The sequence below is a fragment of the Prenolepis imparis genome, unplaced genomic scaffold (assembly GCF_030444845.1).
Source record: "Prenolepis imparis isolate NDT839.2.m4 unplaced genomic scaffold, iyPreImpa1.0 SCAF_5, whole genome shotgun sequence".
Lineage (NCBI taxonomy): Eukaryota > Metazoa > Arthropoda > Insecta > Hymenoptera > Formicidae > Prenolepis > Prenolepis imparis.
The window spans coordinates 14,920,034-14,944,212 of NW_028141163.1; the positions used below are offsets into that span (position 1 = coordinate 14,920,034).

Sequence of the window (24,179 nt, forward strand, 5' to 3'; positions counted from 1 at the left end):
TCAACGTAACAACAACTCATTTCTATATACGTTTCTCTCCTTGATTTTATAATTATTACAATTTAAATGTAGATGAAAAGCATTGCTGTTCGCGAAGCTCGCGCGTGAGAAAAGTCTTGCAACGGAAATGGGAGGTGACTGATTTTTGCAGAACGAGGTAAAGGTTTAGCACGAACGACGTCCCGTTAAAGAAAATGTATTCTCCGATTTGATCGATAACACTTCAAGTGAGTGAAAGTAAGCTATGAATAGTCATCGATGCGTTTCTCAATAGTAGAAGCAAAGACTGAGTTCAAATAACAATGAAATATCAGACTAATAATAATGTCAGAATAATAACACGTCGATAAAATAATTGAATCAACTATTAAAAAAAAATGCTATTAACAAAAACTAATTCTTTTGTTCATGCAAAAGATTGCAAAATTTTAATTAATTAAAATTGTCACGAGAAACAAATGTGTTACAAATCTACAGAGAGAGAACACACTCGGTTAAAATAATTTAATACAACGGAAATACTTATGCGCCGAGTTTGAAAGCGACCTACTGCCAATGAAAATGTTCAATCAATCGATATAAATTATTAGATCGCTATCTCTAGATTCTCTAGAGTGGCGACCTCGAATTATGCAACGCGTTTTATCACACTCTTGGAGGATAATCTCGTCTCTCTTGAGCAAACGATAATACGCCGTGTTTCCTTAGAAAATGACCAATGAAACTACGTATCTTAATTATTTTAGACCATTAACAATAAATCTTTTCCTCGAGAAATAATAAAATAATTTCAACATTAAAGTGCTATTAATATAATCAGCAAGATTCGTCATTATTAAACTCGATATTAATATTTTTCTAATCCCTAAGACGAAAGTTAACGCGAGACTTCCTATCCGCGACTATGTTAATCGTCACATTGCAGACACATATTAAGAATCGTATGCGACCTTCGTCGTAAAGACCAACTGTTTTTCTAACGGTTTCGAAACACCGCGTATGTGACGGCCGCGCGCCAGAAGCGCGTCCTCGTGCGCGCGCTGGATATCGTAAACAGGTTGTCTATCCGTCTCGCTCCGATGCACGAGGTGCGTATTCCCGTGGAGGCGACGAGCAGTGGCCGACCCGCATAGGAAAACTCTCCGTGATATAACGCGGCTGCTTTTCCATTTCCACGTGGACGTCCCACGCGAACGCGATATGTTTCCCACGACTCCGAAGAGAAGAGCGTTCTCGACAAGACCAAGAGCGCACGCGAATTATTTTCGACATAAAATATCGTTTTTTTACAATTATTTTAGTCAATTTTCTAAAGAGACACACGAAAAAAATTATATATGCATAGAGAGAATTTTCTCTTAGAATTTACCCTGAAAATCATGGTGGGACAATATGGTATAGGAAGAATTTTATGAGAATTTCTCTGATTAATATTTATCACAATAAAAATAATAATATCTATCACAATGAAATATAAAATATGTTTAATTAATTTTATTAAACTGCATAATAAAGTTAATCACTCTCTCTAATTTTATTAAACTGCATAATAAAGTTAATCACAGTCTCACGATTATCATGATTTTCAGAGTAAATTCTAAAAGAAAAGAAAATTCTCTCAGTGTAGAATCGAAACAATTTTTAACAGAATTTCATGTTTCTCGCAGAAGAGAAGTCATTTTTATAATGTTACTTTTGTTAAAGTTTTCAGCTTATCTCTATTAATTTTTATCATGTTTAATTTTATAATAAGCACTATACTCTATGCTTTATTTTTTACACACTTTTGTGGCAAATTTATGTAAAAAAAAGTCGAGTGTTTTTCATTAGAAAAAAGTTGTTAACAAAAACATTTAAAAGCTATAAAATTTAAAATTTTATCAAATTTAAACGAGAATAATTAATTTATATGAGAATATATAAAAATGATTGATTTGTGAAATAAAAAAGTAAAAAAATGCAATATATAGAAATAATTTGTCGAATTACATCATTAGTGACGATAAATAGACAGTAAATTTTGGAGTAATTGAAGAACAGAAACAAAAATAAAACAATAATAAAAAGAGATTCCTGCTCAAATTAGTAACGATGCAACTTCAGCATACCTTTTTGTCTCTTTGTCTCAAAAGAGTGTAATTTCTCTCTTAAAATAAAAAGCGTTACCTTATGTGAATAGAATACTTTACGAGAGAGAGGTAACTTCACCTGCAACGCTACTTTTTTTAAATGTATTGTACAAAGAGAACACAAAGTTATGTAAAATTCATTTCAATTCGCTAATTTTACGCATCGTTAAGCGTCGTAAATGACAATTACGGACATTGTCAACGTATATTATACATTGTCCATGCAATCTACTACATAGGGATTATTTTTATACACATGAAAAATAAATTTCTAATTTACTCATATTAAAAGACAATAAAACAAATTAATTCTTTCAATGGAAATTTATCAGTGAAAAATTATCATTTTTCGAGAGGAACAGATTCCTTCTAGAATATATGTGTAGCTATGTTCACCACAAAGAATAATTTTCCGCGTGCCTTCCGCAAGGAACGTGCCGATCGAAAATCGGCGAAGCCGATAAACTCCTCGCGCTCTACCTGATAGAGGTTTTTCCTCAGAAGACCACGACGGTGTCAAACGCGACAGGAGGCGGTGGCCGGCGTCACGACGAAGATCACCGAACGTCGAGCCGTTCCTGCTGCACATGCGAGCCTCGCATTCCACGACGACGGGCACACACGTACACATACACGCGACACGCGCCCACAGGTGCACGTACATTTAACACGCACACACGGAAGCACGAGGACGCGCACGCGCGCGCGCGCGCACTGAAAACAGGTTGCACTTAATCCCGGCGTGTTATATTATACTCTCAAGACGCGGATGCTCGAATGAGATGGAACGAGACCACCGAATTCGCGCGCGCGAACACTCTTCGAGACGAATCTCGCGTTCTCCTTCACCTTCGTCTCTCGTTTCCTCTACCTCTCTCTCTTTGTCTCAACTTGACTCGTACGATCGCATTCCAAATCACTCGAAAGAAACGTCGAGAAAGATCGAAGGGCCAGTACGCACTGTGGACGAAAGATCACCGCCGGTTGGTAGAGGTTAGGACGCTCTTGTCGTCCTCTCTCGCTCTCTCTTTCCTCCTTTCTGTCTCGGTACCTACTGAAATTGGCGGCGGAGTTACGGCGGCGGATACGAGCGGTTCCACGTAACCGCCAAAGGCGTGCACTCGCGATTCTCACATCGGCACTCGACGATAATCGATGACACGAAAACGACGCGACTAAGTACGCGGCGTCCCGTCTCTTCGGAGAGGCGAAACGTTGCGGCGGAGCGCTCGTTTGTCGGTCGCGTACTCGAGTTTGGCCGCTCACGATAGACGACGGGGCCTCTTCGCTGTTGACGTCATCGGCCGACCGAACGCCGGCGTGAAGCTCGCGCTGCACGCACGAGAGTAAGCCGAACGTCGACGGAATCGCACGAACCTGCACGGAAACTGCAGTTCTAATGCAGGGGCGTTTATACTCGCATCGGTGCCCCACAGTTTCGCGAGTTTAAAACTCTATAAAAATATTGCGTGATTTCAAGAAAAAAAGAACGAGAGATATTCGAAAATAATATAAAAATTGCTTATATTCTTGTGCCTTTTTTTAAATATTAAGTCGCACAATTTCTTTGTATATATATTACAGAGAAAAAAAAATTAAGCAGAAAAGAATAAGTATCAAAAATTAAACACAGAGAGAATTTTCTCTTAGAATTTACCTTGAAAATCATTGTAATCGTGGGACAATATGGAAAGAATTTTATAATAATTTCTCTAATTAATATTTATCACAATAAAAATATCTATCACAATAAAACATAAAACATGTTTGATTAATTTTATCATGCAGTTTAGTAAAATTAATCAAACATGTTTTATATTTTATTGTCATATAGATATTATTATAATTAATTTTACCATGCAGTTTAATAAAATTAATCAAACATGTTTTATATTTTATTGTCATATAGATATTATTATAATTAATTTTACAATGCAGTTTAGTAAAATTAATCAAACATGTTTTATATTTTATTGTCATATAGATATTATTATAATTAATTTTACCATGCAGTTTAGTAAAATTAATCAAACTTGTTTTATATTTTATTGTGATAGATATTATTTTTATTGTGATAATCAGAGAAATTCTCATAAAATTCTTTCCATACCATATTATTCCACAATTACCATGATTTTCAGAGTAAATTCTAAGAGAAAATTCTCTCAGCGAAGGATAAATATGCTGTATAAAAAATTATTGTCATAGTTATTTAGAATTTATATTTGTATCTATGGGAATTCTATCTGTAGATCTGTTCAGCAGAGTGATCTGTCGAATGAGGCTATTGAACGAGACAAATGTGGGCGGAATACGTGCGATGGATGAGTCAGAAAGCACTTATAAAGTCTCTCTCATTATTTTTTTTTTAATACGTGCACGCATCTTTCGAGAATTGTGTTAAAGCTCTCGCTTAATCTTCCCTCCCATCTCTTTATCTCTATTATTTCTTAGACTTAATAATTCCCTAATATTTACATTAAGTTTTCATTTCGGTATAATTAATTTCATATTACATTTAAATTTTTTTTTCCCTATATGTGCTATCTTTATTATAGTTTCTCGAATTCGGTTTTAGAGTAGTAGAAATTAAAATTTTTTTGACAGATTTTTCTGAAGAATCAATATTATACTGTGCTTCGAATTTAATCTGACTCTCTCGCTAAAAATCGAGCTTCTTTTTTCAAAGGGCGCGATCGCGTATCTTCGTTCCTGGCGATTCTAGCTCGTCGTGTGTAGTACGCGCGAGACCGCGAGAACAGGCAATCGAAAGAGTTATAAACCATGCTGAAAACGTAGACCATGACTTCCCAGGTTCGTGCGAGGTCGATCGTGAGAGAACGACCGACCGACAGGACGTTTCACGCTTTGGTTTCATCGGCCGCCTCTGGGAATCGCGACTTTTTGCACGCGGAATTCCAGCCGATGAATTCCCGCGCGCGACACCGAATTCCATTCTTGTCAATGGACACATAAGCGCTATTTTCCCTTTTTTCCTTTTGCGCTCGTAAAAACGACGTATATCATATTGCAAGGACATCGATTCATTACCAGATTAAGCCTTTATTAGCAGGTTTCGATCTCCGATTAGACGAATGTCTCATCTATATTTATATTCATGTTTGTGTTATTCGTGGATATTTTAATTACACCGAACGAATCTAAATTATATGTTGCGCATGTGTTTGCAATGAAATGGAATTAAATGAGTATAAAACTCGAATCGATTATTTCATAGGCTACAAAAGTACGTACGCGATTCGCGAATATGTGATGAGATTTTTTTTATTGCTAATCTCCTATGAGTCTCCGCGAAAAAAATTAATATAAAAAAAATATATCTCGTGAGCCAACAGCCGACCGTATCGTCAACAGAAGAAACCAGTTTTTTACTCAGGGTCACAGGGCATTCAAATTCAACAAGTCCGCTAAGGTTCACGAACATCACAATTTTTTTTCGCAAGTGATGAGTAAAAAATCTAAACGCAATGATAATAATCGAATCATGATAAATCTTATTTTTTTATATAATTTTTTCATCCTTAAAGTTGTACGTATTGCTGATTTAATAGTTACAGGAATAGAAAATATATTGCGAATAATTTGCAATTATTTAAGTACGTATATACTTGCTACATGACTCTCTGTCAATAATAATCTGATTTGTGTCCAAACTTGAGCGAAATTTATAGAAAGCCAACCGTAACGGGCAGGAAACAATGGAGCTCATAATTCGGATTGCAATTTACATTCCGATGCAATTCACCGTCGATGACGAGAGCACCGATGAACCGAGACGAGTTCGTGTTGTCGCGCTCGTTGCGGAAGGATCGTTTGAGTGGTCCTTTGAGAGCCGATCTTGACGAAAATTTCGTCAGTCACGGGAAATTCAGCAGCAAGAGCAGCTAACGTTATATGGCGAATAACGTGAAATTGAGGACAGGCGCTGCGTTGTGTCCGACCAATTAAGGTGAAAGGGTTGTGTCCGGTGACCTTTGACCGAATTTCGTATAACAGCCGCACAAAATTGCCTCGAAAATCTTTCGTAAATTTTAGGTGATCTCTCGACGGTTTAGTTATTTTTTTTTAACGATCGTAGGAAAAAGAAACAGACAGTGAAACGTGTCGTATAATGAAAATATTTTCAACAGCGATATATTAAAATAATATATTCGAAGTGCCCGAAGCAGTAACAGGACGAAAAATGACGTGAGAATCTCAGCTGATATTTATCTGTAATTTGCACAGTTTTAATCTAGTTTTTTAATCTATTTTCGTAAATATTATTTTGCACCGAAAGAATGTTGTACTTTTATTCATTCTTATAAATTTAGCAATATATTCTGCAAGAAATTTGCATTTATGTCGTATTTACAATTCTATGATATTTCTGTCATATTTGTTATCATAATGACATTTGTTTGTAAGTTCACTACTATTTTACTTTTGTCCAGAGTTAGAAAATTAAAAAAAATCTTATCGTTAAAATATAAAATTGTCTAAATTTTTCATCTTTATTACGTATAATTGTTGCATAAAAAAAAGAACGTTGTCAAATAAAACCACAAGTGACACCTACAAGAAATTTACGATCCATACGTGTGCACTCAGTTGATAAAATAGCGATGATCGATTCTACCGGATGGCAAGAGAATATAAAGTGATGTAACAATGATGTACGGTTGAATTAATTCGACAAATTAATCACGGACCACACACACAATTTTACACGAATTGGCAAAGCGTGTCGTGTAGGTAAAATCACAACGTTTACTTTAACACGCGGCGATGCACGTGCATTATTCATGCACCGCGGGATTTAACGGTGCTCAAAATACAACAACACCTTCGCCAATTGCATTGCCTCGTCACGACTACGTCGTGATACTGATGTTTAATTAATGTACCTTGTGCAATTAGAAGCAATTTAGATTAAAACGATTGCGATCAGCGGAGCGGCGAAGTATGTCGATTTTCATCTCGTTGAAATACCGATTAAACCCGTATCACGAATTAAATATATTAAAATTATCTAGCAAACTCCTTATATATGTGTATATTTAAAGAAAACAGAAAAAAAGAGCACAATACATGTTAAAATAAAATTTTTAAAGGATGGTTACGTGAAGGAAGATTAAATGCAAAAAAAAGAAATAAATAGAAAATTATGTAATATAATTGATGTAATTGATATATTTTATATGAACGTCTAATTAATACGTCAACCAATTAATATATCCTATATTTTTTATATTTTCGGATAAACAACTGGAGGAAGAGGAGCAACATAATGTATGTACCAAAGCCATAAGACATATCGCTTAGTTCCATTTATTTCCTGAGACAAAATTATCGTGGTTCTCCGAAGAGACGTAATTAGCGCGTGTGTTGCGGACGGTGTCCCGTTCGTTTTTGTTTTTTGTAGAGATTCATGTACTCCGTCTGGTCTCGATGGTCCCGGCATGATCCCTCGCGGTCCTGATAATGAGAAAAAAAAAAAGAAAACCAAAAGAAGAAACTTAGGCGAAACTAACGATCCCACCCCGTTTCGTAACGCGACCCGTCGCGGAGAACGCAGAAGAATGAAAAAGAGCATAGAGAGACAAGGCGAGAGATGACAAAAAACCAAGGAAAAAATTACTATGAAGTCGAAGCCCAGAATGTTAACGAACGTATTGCGAAAACGTTATTAGCAATGCGAAAGAAGTAGTTTCTCCGGTCGAAGCAAAGCCGTTTCGCGACATGTCCCCGATTAGAAACTTACGTCAACAAAAGTCTCGCATCGTGCAATCACCGTCACGTAAATAGATAAATCCGAAATCCCATTTACAGTAGAGTCGTCGTCGTCTGCCGTGAAGGAAAATTCCCCGGCAATAAGCTTCGAAGTTTGCCAGTGGCATTTAGAGCGCGATAGTGTGATTCGAGAAAAGCGAGAGAAAAAGCTGCGAAGAAGGGTTTGGCTCGCGGGAAAACAAAGAGGACTCGGAAGAAGGGAGACGGTCCCTTTGAGAGACCTTCCACAAAGCGGAGAGTTGTGTAGGGTTAAAAGGAGGGAGAGTAAGCGAGAATCGGGAGACGAGATGAAGTCGATGCACGACAACAAAGGACGTGGGCGATGCGCTTTGTACTTCCGGAAAGAGAATAGAATTTCTCGCGGAGAGAGCATTGAATGACGCGGTGGATGACACGTATTGTGGATATCCGAAACAAGAAGACCGGCCGGAGAGTATTCTCCCTCTCCTCAGAAGGGTTCGAAGAGGCCATTGAAAAACAACACGGTTCGCCAGAGTGCAAGGGTCTTGCCTATAGCAAGAACTCTTGGAGCGAGATTCAATTTTATGTACCGCGTTCGTTGCAAAGTGATATCTATATTCACGACATTGAATTTCGACGCTGCAAATAGGTAGACAAGAAGACATCCAACAAGACTCCATTAATTATGTTCTCTTTTTCTTTCATCTTATATGACTAATTTTCATGATTATATTCATTACAATCACATTGGAATGTAATTGTAATGAATATAATCCTGAAAACTAGACATATAAGATGAATTGTAATGTACTAATTGAAAAAAATTATCCAATAAGAAATTAAAACTCCATTAAGTCATATATTGTCATATTATATAAATATATATAATAAATAAACATATGTTAAATATATATTGTGTTTTTAAAGCTACAAATACATCGTCAATCTAAGTCTGCTATATATCTGTTATCGAATCAATTAATATATTAATCGTTTATTGAAGCTCCTTCAATCCTGAAATTTTGTATAAGCAACAGAATTTCGTAAGGCTCTTTTGACGAATTCGGCGTACGACAATCGCGATAGTATCCTGAATATCCTCAGTGCCGAAGCACCGATGGCATAAGACACAACAGATGCACCAAGGTAAATCCGATTAAACGCCACACTAAATCACATTCAACACCGCGCCATTGTTAAGTGTCTCGCCTGCCCTCAGATTTCTCTCCAACGGCATTTCGCAGACTATATTGTATTATCAGGGGGATGCTTCGGGGAACTCCTCCCAGTAATGCGCCTGACATGCCATGGCGATCCATTTACAGTATTCGTTTGTATGTTGTGAAAAATGTGAGCAATAACGACACGAATTGTTGATATTTACAATGATAGAAATCGCGATGAAAGAAAGAGAGAATTGGAGAAAAATTATTTTCTCTAACAATAAGTTTCGTTTTCTTTTGTTTCGCTAGAAAGAAGCGAAACAAAAATATATTTTACACTGTCAAATAGCCTGCATATAATGAAGATATCATAATAGAATGCATATTCATTCTCCCTCGCATGTTCCAATTTTTGATAGTTAAAATCAAAAATATATTTTGCAAAACAAAATAGCCTGTACACAATAAAGGTATCACGATAGAACGCGTATTAAATCTTCCCCGCATGTTGCAACTCGACAGAGTATTATCGCATTTAATTAAGCGATCGCGCGTCAGATATGATACTTCTATGTAATAAGGAATTAATTAATCCGCATCTGTGCGAGCATATTGTATGGAGAAACTCAATGAACGAGCGGAGAAGCGTCAGTAGCAGCTGCGATCGAAAATCGATCATCAGCATCGATAGGCGTCTGATATACATGTACATAAACATACATACATATTGAATATATATACTATATTATGTGTGTATATATCTTTGTCTCTCGAGCCGACAAATATTTTCGCAAGTCGCGCCGCAACGTCATTAAACAGCTGCGCCCTTAATAACGGCGCGGGATACAGCGTATGTTATATAACCGTGTAACCAGACGACGATATATTATATAAGAGCTTTGCAGATCACATGCATCACTGTCATGCAAATCGCTTTTCTCCTCTCTCTCCTCCCCCTCCCTTCCATCATATTATCTATTACTATTCACTTCATGTCTATAACTATTCACGCGCGGTTTACATGTCGGTTCAGATTTACTCGGATCGCGATTAGATTTGCGCCGCCGTACTAATTATTTGTAACGTTAATTGTTTATCAGTTGATGAATTCAATTTTATCTACCCGATAGTCGACGACGAATTGTAAAATGGTAAATCACGAGGAACCATGTGCGATCGATGTAGACGTAATAAAATAAACATTTTTACATTCCTTATTTTTTAAGATTTATGATGTTGACGTTGGTAAAATTTTTCACATGTGTAGATTTAGAGAAATAACCTGAATTTTATCTCAAGATTAAATTAAATATGCAGAATGCATTTTTGTTTTGAACGCATCTTTATATCTGCACGAAAAAATTGCACAGTAAGATTGCGTTGCTAATATTAAAACAGAATCAAAGTATGCGAGTTTTGTGCTTCAATATTAGAGACACTTTGATAATAATGAACACATTTATTGCAAACGTGTCGCGCAAAGGCATATAGGAAAATCAGAACGGATAAGAAAAGATTGGGGTATATATTACAAAAGCGTGCGATTTGCATTCTACCGGTTCTATCACAGAGCCCGGAAAATTTTGTGCAACACACGGAGCTCGGTGAACGAACAAACGTGACATTTCTGCGCAAGACTAGCACATCAACATGCAAATTGCGAAAGAATCTCACAGAGTCAGCGTGTCTTTCCGAAAGATGCAAGCCAAACGCGGTCGGTAGGGAATACAGTATGTGTGAAAAAGCGACGCAAAGGTTTTCGGGAAAGAAAAGCTGACAAGTGTTAATACAAATTGTACTTTCGCAAGCGATTTTTCCAAACTTCAAACGCTTACCTGGTCACTATCGTGTCCCTGCCAACTGTCATGACTCTGTAACAAAAAAGGTATCCCCAGTTAGATAAATATCATTATCGATGGAGACTCGTAAAATAATTATTATATGTTTATAATATTAATATTAATATAATTATATATTATTATATTATTATTATATAATATAATATATGATATTATAATATCATACCATAATACATTCATATAATTATTGTTTATTGTTGTAGATATAATCATTATTAGTATTAATGAAGAATAATTATTGGAATTTCCTTTCTAAACAAAACTATTTGTTTATTACAAATATTCATATAATTAAAAAATATAATAAGTTATCACTTTTTCGTAATAATTAAATTTTATTATATTGCCATATTAAAATCAAGAGATAAATTCTTGATTGTTTTAACGTCCGATGAAATTATTCTTCAAAAATTGAAAATTTGGTAAAGCGTAAAGTGTGATAACATCAAATTAATTTAATAATAGTATAGTAAGAATAAAATAATAATAAACAGTTTCTTGAAATAAAAGAAATTTTATTCTTATATATATTAGAATAAAACTTAAATTACTTGCGATATGTCATACATCGAATTTAATTTAAAATAAAAAATATAGAGTATTCAGAGTGAATTTATAAAATTCAACATTTATAACTACAAATTATTGTTGTCATACGAAGATATTTATTACGCGTATCGTCGGAGAAATGCGATTATTTCCAACATTTATTATATATATAATTAGCGACATGTAAGCGTATCAAACGGTGATAAAATTTATTGTTGGAATTTTGATTCGTTGATTTGAAGTACAATCTTCACGAAAGAATCTCACGAAATATTAATTCGCGTTCGTGTAATTCGGGAATATCGTGCAAAGTGTCGCGCGTTTTATCATACCGTATAATGAACAGAAATAAACTGTGAACCATATTTTCGCGAGTGAGTGCAATGAACTCTGTAAGTGCAATGAATCCTGACAGTCTGTTGTGAGAGGAGGAAAAACCTAGGAGGCATTAGGAGCCTGCGGTGCAACTTTTGGGGTAACTTATATTTCAGCTTTTATTAAGCTTTTATTTTTTTAGAATAATGATGCAATTTTTTCTTTTCGCAATGATTATATTAATAATGTGACGAGATATATTAATATGTAATTTAAAATATTAGAAGTTAAAAATTTACGTCTTGCGATGTATCATCGTGAAATTCACCAACCGCAAAACAAATGGCAGAAATTGCGCGAAAATATCTCGTGACAGAGTACAAATTTCTTGTTTATTGAATATTAAAAGCAAGAAATGTTGCCGTGAACCAAACACGGTGACGTAGTCCAATTTTCTACTCTACTGATCCACGACGAATCTCGGCAACATCGAGATTTATTTCTCGAAACTCGATGGTTCACTCGCTTGCGCGCGATCGCGCCAATGCAGAATCGAGTGAGGAAAACTGCAGATTGGCAAATTCCCCGGTAAGATAGGCGACGCTTTTCCGTCAAACGTGCGATGTGATGTTAATGAATTTCACGATGTTTCGTCGATTAAAGAAAAGAAAAAAAATTTAGTTTCGTACACGAAAAAAGATTGGTCGTGGCTGTTTTACATCGTAATTCTCGGTCGTGTGAGCTGTGGAAGGAAGAACATTTCGTTCGGAATATTTCCTGAATTATTTCACCGTTCACGCAATGTCGCAGTTTCCGAGGCGATGAGATCGACGTGGTTTATTAAATCAATATAAACAATATTTCCGGCGTTTGCAGCGCGCGAGAGCTCGTACAGTGTTTTTATTGCGGCGAATACATTCGATCGTGCCGTAAAATTCCCTATTACTGACGCAGTGTATTTCTCGTAACCCGCGCGTTGACTAGCAAGGCAAACATGTTTATCGAGGATGATAGTTGAAAAATGTACCTATTTTCCAACACGATCGATAACAGTTCCAATATCTGGCTCGCATAGAGATATATTAACTTTTCGATCTACGAAATTGACTGTAAAAGCACTGTGACAACGTTAATTACAAATATAAATAGCTAATGATTATTTTATGGAATATAATGCGCGACATACCTTTGTATATCCCGTATAAAATACGAGTATACAATTTTCATTTTCGCAACTACTATATAACTATATAAATATGAAATAGAACAATATAAATAACGCATAGTAAAATATCTCCCCTGTGCGGTAGGAAGAATTATTTGGCAGCAGTTATTTCTACTACAAGAGTCACATGTGAAATACGGATAAACGGGTACTTGTACCGCGACAAAATCATAGAAAAAGTTTTACGAGCTGACTTTCCAGAGACGCGGATTTGATTTTGAATGGGTGGTTCGCGGAAGGTTTATTCGCGCCGGTGCTCTGATGTGGTTCATTAAATCGGTGTAAATATAATACGAGGGAGTGTATGGACAGCTATTTTATCGAACGTGAAGGTCGGATCGGTGTCGCGGTCGGAAGTATCGGCGACGTTCGGTGGGTTAATGTCGGACCGCCTTGTTAGATTTATGACAGCAATATAGGAGGCAACGTTGAAACGTGTCCTGTGTACTCCGAGTTAACGTTTGTTACGCGATGCACATTCGATATACACGCCGCGGGAATTTATGGAAATCGGACCAGTCCGCACACTCCTGTAAGCACATTCGCTTTTTTAATATCGAATTTCTTCGTACAAAAATACAGCCGCGACTCGTTGTCGACGAGATTAATTGTATCACTTTGAAATTTTAGACAGCTTATACTCGCAACAACGAGGGATCGATATATTGGGAAATAGATGAGATTCACTTGGGATGACTCGATATATACGGGAATTTTTTCAGCACTATATTATCTCCTTTTCTTGCCGTAACGCTAATGTTTATTAAAAATATTGAATACTGTCCAGTGTTATATCAATAACGAAATGTTACAATATTTTAGTAATATAGAAATATAGTACTTTATAAGGCTGAAGAGATGTTTTATCTTTGCCACGTTAAGTAAAAAAAGAACTTTAAAGTGGCTGCGATCAGCCTCTTTAAAAACTTACGCTTTAACGTTTATCTTTACGCATCCGCGTAAATAAAGAGCGATTAAACTAATGTTCACGACGCTTTAAAGCGGCACTGTTCTTTTCGCACTGCAACGAAAAAATTGCATATCGCGACGATGCTGACAGTTCCTCTTTAAACGCACTTTATTATCAATCAATCAGTTATCTAGAATTATTTTCGGGAAGAGATTAAAAAATTCTTAACTCGTTCGTGTGTATGCGATATTGTGCAATTATGTAACAAAAATGCAAAATATTCCATAAAATATCTGTCTTTTGTTTACTTCAGAAATCAAGGCACTTTTTATTCGAGATCAATTGCATATCCAGCCGAAATGCACACTTCAATAACGCGGACGGTCCCTTTTAATGTTGTCGCGTTGCATAAAATTGCTTTTCCAATTAATATCGAAGCTCGGCCGAGCCTGAGAATGCAAATGAAATCAGGCCGGTTTGCCGGTTGCGCTTCGTAATGATTCTTTGCCGCGGACAGATCGACGGATACATCTCGCGGCGAATCGAACTTAATCGCGAGCCCCGGGCAAATCCGTGCATTCGTAACTTTCGACAACCTACTGGGGGCGGAATACGTAGATCAACAATGGCGAAAAAGTTTTCTCGTTTCCAATCGACTTTCAGCTCCCGAGGCCCTCGTTCCACTTAAATGCGCGGCCCTGATTTGCATTACGTTTTATCTTTATTTAAGGTTTCTGTTGTATCACGACGCTCCGATTTTCTACGGTATTGTTACGCGTTGTTTTTTTTTTTTTTACGTAGTACGAAAGTTAAATGAAATTTTAAAAGTAAAATAAAAATTAGTCAAATTATCGCGATGCTGGCGAGAAGGTTTGGTTGATAAGATTATATAATCGACTCTTTTTCCGATAATCGTTACTAAATGTGTTCTGAAAGTGAAAACGAGACTCTCATTTTAACTTGAACATAACGCGGAATATTCAAAGAGATATTTGCATTTTCGCTCGATCACGAAAATAGCAATAAACTAGTTAAGCAGAAATATGTGCACGTAATGTAATTAGCGCACACCTGAGTTGCACGATGAAAATTCAACGGTTAAGGGAAACTAATGCCGCAGAAAATTAACATTTCGTTGGTGCATTAGGTGGTTAATTAAAACTAAGCGAGCAAATGTAAAAGGGACGCAAAGGACAATAGAAACGGATGCCGGCTATATAATTAGAGAGGCCGGCTGGAAAATATCATAGGGTATTAAAATTCCGAGCTTTTTATCCGCTCACGCGCGCGCTCGCTGCCTTTCGTTCATTTTTCTGCGGCTTTCCGTCTCTCGCATTTCAGATTAATCACAATTCACGTTGATTCTCGGATCCCGATTCTAGAAAAAAGTTCGAAATTTCAGAACATTAATTGCAATTCGACAAACTTCATGATGTGCGTTGAAGAGACGGTTAATGAGGCCATAAAATTTAATCATGCAAACATAAGCGCAAAATTATTCATATTCTCGTAACGATTAACCGTTCGTAATAACGAGTAATAATTACGGCTCGCTTAATTCACGTATACTCAATAATTATCCGATCGTTATAACATTATTTATTTACACGTAAATTGACAGCTAAGCGGCGTAAAATAAAATTTAAAACCGAGCGACATGCACCGAGGAAGCATTTTTTTTCTTTATCTTACGTGCGACGATAATCCACGGAAATAGAAGGAGATTTCGCCAGAAAGATGATTTGTTGAGCACCGGATCGGGAAAACGTCCCGCGAGCGGATAGCGTCGCGCGACAAGACGGGAGCGTTCGTCTCTCGTGAGACACGCGGCGAGCTCGTAAATCCGGCTTACGACTCGGATAGGGAATATGGGAAGAGAGGAGAGGTAAAGAGACGCGGATAAAAGGCTGCTGTGTTGCTGAGGAAAAAGAAGAGCTACGCCAACATTGGGAGCGAGAGACCCTTTGGGCATTTAAGGGGATGATCTTAAGTGGAATACTATTTTTCTCTGAAATAAATTACGCCCCTAAGAGAGGTATGATCTTTAAAGTATGCCATCGTTCGTTTGAGGCAAATTCGTAAAATGTGTCTCTGTCCGTTTTTTCGCCATTGCACAGAATGGCGTTTTATTTTGAACGGGACACAACATCTGGTTAAAATTGCGAATGTGTTAAACCTGAAGAGAAATGTGAGTTTGACATTAATCACAAATTATAGCTAATATACGTAAAATTCAGGTATCCATATTTCTTTCAATAGTTATATTGATAAAAATTTTTCATTGTAGATAAATATTTCATGTTGAAAAGAACAAAAGAAGAAGAAAAGAAAAAAGAATTTCCCGTTTCACAGCGAGTTTTTTAATTAACAGAATATATTTTTATTATTTATCTGACAAATATCATCTTTCTGTTAATAGAACTGATCTCTGTGATAATAAGCAATAATAAATAAAATTTGGTAATTGAATTTTGCTTATTATTTTTTAAACGGCAATAATTTTATATATATTTTATTATTCGATTATTTTATTCACTCAATTCGTTCAACCTGCTTTTATTCAATGTACAATATGTAATTAATGTAATTATAATAGATAATGCGTCAGAGAATAAATCTATAATGGTGCATGAAAAACACGAAATATATCAACAAATTAAATTTATCAGACAAACAATTTGAAGATGACATTGGCATGAAATAACCGTGAGAAAATAAATTGGACAACAAGCAGAGTGTGAATGGTGCAATATATTTTATTACTAGCACAATATATACTTTTCATCTCCCTGAAAAGTCGCTATGATTTATTGTTAATAAAAGGAGAGCAACGCTTATTGCAGTGAGCTTAAATTACTTGAGATACGAGGATACGCATTTTCTAAGAAAGTCCGAGTTACGAGCACGCGATCTAAGTTCTAAGTCAACGATTTAATGGTTAAGGGGATTAGATCAACGACGTATCAGCCCGGAAAAACCAGATTAAACTTTTACCTCTCGTGTCTTTTTAGTGCCACTTATCGCTCAACGTCGCAATTTTTCAAATGTTGTCGATTTGATATAAATTTGGGCCAATATATTTAAAAGAATAAAAATTCTCAAGAGAGAAATTTTTCAATTTTCGTACATTTTATGTATCACGTGTCTTTAATCATGAATTTGCAAAAATTTTATCATAATTTATGTATTATATTATATTTTAATAATTCTTTATTCGTTCTTTAATCAAGTTTATCAACTGTAATATATTTTCGTGTTGATTACATTTTATTATGTATACTCGGTTATAATTTTTCGATAATTTCTCTTGACATATTTTACGCGGGGCAGAGTTGATTATATCAAGTATTTTGAACCATTGCCATTAAAATCTTTTGTAAGCACGAAATAGCTCTGTACGTTGATTAAATTTCATAGATGTCTCGCAGTAAATAAAATTATGTCATGGAAGCACGCTGGAATTGCGAAGACGCCTCGTAAATTCAGCGTCTCCTAAGCACACCTTGACTTTCCCGACGGTTCAGGAATTTGCGCATGATAATATTTTGCCGAAATTGCCTAATTGCGCGAAATTATTTCACGGTATCGTGCGCAACAACTCTGTGTCAACTTTGTTCTCGCGCGCGAACGTAATTAAATTAAGGACAGAGCGCGGCTTATGTAAGTCGCTGCAGAGATTCTTCTTGCGAGTGTCGCGCGACGAGAGTTTGGGCGAAAGGACGACGACGCCGATGAGCGCAAAACATCTCCAGGTGAAAAACTGAATTTGGCGCATCTGCGCCAAACTTTCTTGCGGAAAACCATTTAGGCGAGCTACGCGCGTATCCAAGGCGGCTGCTGGGCGATACTGCCTCTTAATTATGAACACGCGTAGCTGGCAATAATTAATAGACGCGGCCCGGGCCACGCCTTCGCGACGTTACGTAGACGAGCAAACACCGAATTGTTCTTCAGGATCGAGAAGCGAGGGGCTCGTTCGCGTCGCAACTCACCCGTTTAAATTATTAACGACCTCGTCCGCTTATGTCCCTACCAATCTCCTTGTCGCTTCTTAATTATCGAACTTTGTAAGAGTACGAATTCCGGAAAGAGAAACCGCATAGACGATTTAATAATCACCTCAAGTAATAATCGATGTGCCGAGATATCGGAGAGATTTGCGCAATAAAATACGTCGAATAGTTCTTAATAATCTCCCCTCTTCTCGATAAGTCTTGATAACTCTTTGCTTGTTATGTAACATAAAAATATGATAGAAAAATAAATATTAAAAAAAAATATATATATATATATTTTTTTTTTATACAAATTTATATTATAATTCGAGAGATAGTGAATTTAAATAGTAAATAGATGGTAAATATTAATCGTAAAAATCGTCAAGATTTTCTTTATATGTATATGCATCAAGATTCATAATATAATAGAATATTTATCAAAATCTTACAATATTGGTTGGCAATGATGACTAGTATCTATGAGTTTAACAGTGTGTGTGTGTGTGTGTGTGATTAGACAAAGGTGCATAATATTTATTATCTTATAACAAATCTTTGAGAAAAAAAGGAATGTATAAAATTTAATATCTGAATAATTAATTTGCACAAACGGCACACAATATAAAAAAGCATTTAATAAACGCATTTAAACAATTACCGGGATTTCTGACTATATGATTTTTCATCCTATGCCTATCGTATCCTGTCGAAAAATATTCCAATAAATTTCAACAAACAACTATGCACGATATTGCAATTCGAGACCGTGTCTGTAACGTATTTTCGTTCCTGTTGGTAAATAAAATTTAAAAACTAAAATAGTACGATCTCTCAGTTCTTATCATATGATTTATCATATAGTCCGTGGTATGTGTCCAGTGAGATACATGATATCTCATTTGATGCAACTTTATTGAAAAATACAGAATTGTAAATCTGTGCGATCGCAGGTGGTTTCATACTTGAAATATATTTGGCGAGTTCAAATTTCAATATTGAAAGAAACAAAAATAATCTTTGTACTTGTTCATATAGAAACATGATGCAAATTTTTAAAGATAGGAGACACATAGATAGAAATAAATATTCACAATATTTATCTTCTATGTGTTGTAAAGTATTATTTAAATTTTTCGCTAATTTGAGAAAGCACGATATTATTCTTGTTCATCTTTAACATTTTACAATATCAATTACAATAGTTAAAATAAAAAATATAGAGAAAGAAGAGAGAAAGAATATACGAAGAAGCTTGTTGTGAAAAAGTGAAGAAAACAAAAAGTAGAGAAAAATCGATATTAAAGAAAGAAATATCAATAATCTGATATCTGTACATATACCTATATTTTCTTCCTTGCAGTCGGAAAAAGATAATATTTTGAAATAATTGAACAAATTGATACAAAACTAACCATCATATGGAAAGAATATCATAAAAGCTGTCGCTCATATACCACATTGCAGATATTTATATTATGAATAAACGTTGCAATTATTTATACTTCTTTCGCTATTACTATTATCTATAATTTTTATAATACCGAAAATTGTTTTGCGATATAGTATATAACGATCAAAATTTAATTTGCAAACATTATTATATCGCGACTTAAAAACTTCATGTCTCATTTAACTATCGGGATAAGCGATAAAATTGTGCGCCATTTTACGTGGGCATCGTTCGCTCGTACTTCAATATCGGATAGCGAATTCGCGATCATGCCCGATATTCTTCTTTACGATTATGGAAGACTGCGGTTACGAAGAAAAGGAAAGGTAAAAATGCCGTTATAGACACGTCAGGGGTTAAAGGTACATCGTTAATTCTTTCCGCGTGTAGCCTCTGCAGTGCACGCAACCTTCGTTATTTCATTCTTTACGACGCGATCTCGGTCCTTTGTCTTCGCCATTTCCATAATCTGGCCCTTCGAGAAGCCAGTAAACTCACGGCCGCACGAATTCGCGACAGTATTTCTTTTACTCGCAAAGTCCGCAGTTTTTTAATACCGTGATATATAGTCCGGTCTTAAAATGGAATATAGCTATGCCCATAGGCTATATCTGCACGTTTGTTACAGCTGTCGTTAAAATATGTTGAAATATCATCGAGGGGATTACGTAATTCTCCCAGTAAAATTTCCAGTAAAGTATGCAGAGTAGAAGATAATCCAGAATAAAAATATAATGAATAAAAAATGCTTACAAAAATATATTTTACATTTATAAATCATTTTACGTATATTTATAAATGTAAAATAAATAAATAAATATCTAAATATTTATATCGAAAGTTAATGCTTTCTGTATAACAGAGAGAGAGAGAGAGAAACAGATTGCAAAAATCCACGAGCTATCGTTTTTTAGGATTCAGGATTCCAAACTGGTGAAAGAATCATTGGCTAAAACTATCGCGGATTCAGAACATTCCTCATATACGGATGTGCCATAGTTCACCCTGTCGGCATATTCGAATAAAGTATTGCGATCTAACGAAAAATCGCGTGTGTCCGGCGTATTGCTGCAGTCGCGCGTATATATATACGCGTATCGCGTTAAAATTTACGGTTGAATATTTTCGCAACAAATGACACACGTCTCGACGTTTCGTCGTCGTCGTCAGTCAATTTCTGCGCGACCGTCCGTCACCGGAAGGCCGGATCGACGATCCCTTCGAAAAGGGAAGGTAAGGGAATTTATCGGTGTCGCGGTGACCCCAGACACACGATGATAACACAAAAAAGAGAATGGCTAACAAAGGACGCAATGATCCGGCAATTGAAAAAAAATCGTAAATTCGATATTTGTTGTCTCGCCTCTGTCCCCTCCTCTTGTATTCGCCGTTGATTTATAATTCCCGCTTCTGTTGGTCGCGCGATAGTAATAAGAGTTCGATGAAACACACCCTGTATCGGCATTTCATCGAATCCGAACAATGAGCGGCTGTATACAGTAAAAGGGATAATAAAAAGCATCCCTTTTCAGCTATCATTAAGAGTTATTGCATGTGCGGCAAAAAATTGTCGGACTATTGCACTTTTTCAGAATGTTTATTTTACTTAATTGGATAATTAACATGCTCGCGCATCATGTATATTTGACATTTCTCCTAACTGATGTTACATTCGCATATCGTACTGAGAATATCTTAAATAATTAATTTTTTATGCATAATTAAAAATATATAATACTATACAATTGAATAAAATTACTTGAGATATACAGCGAGGCAGATGATTTTTTTTAAATGTTCAATAGTAATTATCTTACACATCTCATAATGCTCAAAATATTTTGCATCTATGTTATCTTTTATATCTAAAATTGTATCTTTTTATGATGCTTTTATTTTTTTTATATATTTCCGACATTTTCGATCAAATTATTAAATTCTTTCAGATAATTTTTAAAGAAATTTTAAGTTCTACATAGTTTTCGACAATATTCAATTTAAATCGATCAAAAATATTGCTTGTTATTGAATGTTTTCATCTTTATTATGAGATAATATAAAATTAATAAATTAATCTGATAAATCGTCACGCTTGCAAAGAGTAAATGTATGTCTCGAATCCAACGAATACGGATGGTCGATTAACGAAAAATTGCACCAAGGTCGATCAACTAAGAAGAGTAGATCCTATCTTAATTAATGTTCAACGACGAGATCCCCGAGAAGCTATAAAGCTGCCGCTGGCCGGCGCTAATGGCGGAGTAAAACGGAGCAGCTTTCCGACGTTTAATCCAATGAACGAGACTTCACTACGCTCGTTATGTGTCGTCTGATAATATAAAGTAAAAAGCCACGATCTTCTAGATAAAACGAAAAAAAAATCGTCGATTTTTCGACCGCAAATCCCCGATTATAAATGTCTTCTAATCTTGCGCGCGAGACGTTTCCGAGAAGAGCTGCCTTTTTGGATAAAATCCGTATATTGAGAGGAAATTTATGCGCACTTTGCTCGTAAATTACTATAAGATATACGATATCGAATAATAAATTAATTTATAGTATATACGGTGTGTAAAAAATTTACAATTTATAAACACGGAAGAGACACAATAAAAGAGAATACCTTTTATTAGATGTATCATCCGTTTCTATTAATTAAAGCTACTATAGGGTTGGCAAAACTTCAATCATATACGTTATTTGGGACAACATTTCCGGTACAAGAATTGCTAATGCAAACGAATGTTAATATAGATGCCGTGTGTAGGCAATAACGTAATATGAACGGCGATAAAAGTTTCTGTATATTCGCGAGACACTAGCATATTTTTTAATAACATCCCCGCATTACGTTGTTTGGTGTACGCGTTTGTAGGTATATACTCGTCTATTTTCGAGGCGAGTACGCGATCGCGTGCGTTACGAGAGACCAGCCATTTCCTGGCAGGTAATATCGCGCACGATGACAATGACGCACCGAGCCATACGGTAATGCAACTCTAATTAACCCGGGATTTTGCATGCGCTTCCACGCACGATCGCGTTATGCGACGACGCGATATACATATACACACACGTTCCGAGAGTTTATATTTTCATATTTCTCGCTTCGCACTAGTCCACTTCCAACGGATAAATTATCGAATAATACTCGCCCGCACGAACAAGTCGCAATTAATTGCGATTACGCCCCCGCGCGTATTTAAGAGAGAATCGTAAAGCTTCGACGCGCGCGACTAAACGATACTGACAAATTAGTTTAATTTTAGCTTTAATAACAATCAAATGTCAATTTTAATAATTTTATCAATTTTAATAACAAGCTAGCAACTGTGTGTAACTGCTTCCGCACACATTTTATACCATTTAATAAATTTTAAAGTAGTTAAAATTCTGCGATATATATACAATAATATATTTAACAAACATGTTATAAATATGGTATATTTTATCACACAATTTTATATTTTATTTATTATGATAAAAACATGATTGAATCATTTAATTTACAGACAGATACTTATCCAAGTAGTTTCATTCAAAAAACTAAAAAACTAAAAAAAAAAAAAACCAAAACGAGAACTAATATAAAAGATTATATAGTAAATTGAGATAAAGCATCACCTAATCGCGCGACGTCTCAAAAGCATTTTTAGATCGGCCGTTTTGCATCCCCTTTCTGCCAGAATCAGCTTGTGCCAGAGCCGAGATCTTTATTGCGTTTCGAAGTACCGGGAAGCGCAAACAAAGCGGTAATCTGTCGCGCAGGATGTTGTGTCGCCGTGTGCCATGTGCCGCGTCGGCACGAAATTGCATTCCGTAGTAAACGAGCGAAAATGGCGAGAGAGAAGACTGTGCGTGTGAGTGTATCGGTGATGTAATCGTGCGTACATTGCGCCGTGTCTTTGTGTACATTGTAAACATTCGCGCGCGTCTGGTCGGCGAACGGCCGACGAAATTGTGCGTGGATATCGCCGACAGCGCGTTTCCGCGCTTTGCCTTTGCTTACCTCGTGTCTTTGTAACGCGTTTGCGCAAAAAAATAAATGAAAAAAAAAATTGTGGCTTGCAAGCGTAATCGCTTGTGCTGCTTCAGCTTTGTGCTTGCGCTTCGTCGCGGATTCCATCAGTCGTGAGTAGTTGACGTCAGAATAGTTGAGATATTTTTTTTTTGTTTCGCAGATACTTGCAGATACTTCCGGTTTATGTTATCGAAAAGATATATATATTCAAGAAAAAAATATATATATATAATCTAAATTTTATATATATATTTTTTTTTATATAAAAATAAAATAGATATATATAACTTTTTTTTCGTGAATATACCTTTTTACCACGAAATTCAAATTACCGATATCTTCATAACCCAATTAAAAAAGCGGAGCGAGATAGGTGAGCGCGCGGATGGGATGCGCAATTATTCGCGGACACGCCAATTATTTTTCCACCCGCCTTGGCGCGTTTTCGTACGTTTCCTTTTTTTTTCCTATCCCACGCAGAACTTCATTAAAATTCGAACCGAGTATGGTCTCGCCTCGCGCATCGCCGCGAGGCGTCCGCGCCACCGCGCATGGGTTGACGAGTTCGCGTTCGTCACAATTATCGGTAAAAACTTGCGAGCATACGCAGCGGTGGCGGCGATGGCGGCGGACCAGTCGTTAGCAAGCACGGATACGAAATTGGACTCGAATTGATTTTCACGATGGACAAAATTAAAAACGGAATCGATTTGCCTTCGATTAGCGCCGCCCGCCGCTGTCGCATAACGGAAGTATTTTATGTTCTTTTTTTTTCATCCCCATCGAAACCCCCCTCGATTCAACTG

At 36.1% G+C, this 24,179-nt stretch overlaps 1 protein-coding gene across 12 annotated transcripts in view; it reads right to left on the minus strand.

Annotated features, from left to right (window-relative positions):
- Dlg1 (MAGUK family member discs large 1) overlaps positions 1-24,179 on the minus strand; it is a 250,297-nt gene that overhangs the window by 108,308 nt on the left and 117,810 nt on the right. For all 12 annotated transcript variants that reach the window (XM_083037711.1, XM_083037713.1, XM_083037710.1 and 9 more), the window contains one exon: positions 10,882-10,917. In XM_083037711.1, coding sequence (XP_082893837.1) covers positions 10,882-10,917 — 36 coding nt within the window. The remainder of the gene's footprint in view (positions 1-10,881; positions 10,918-24,179) is intronic.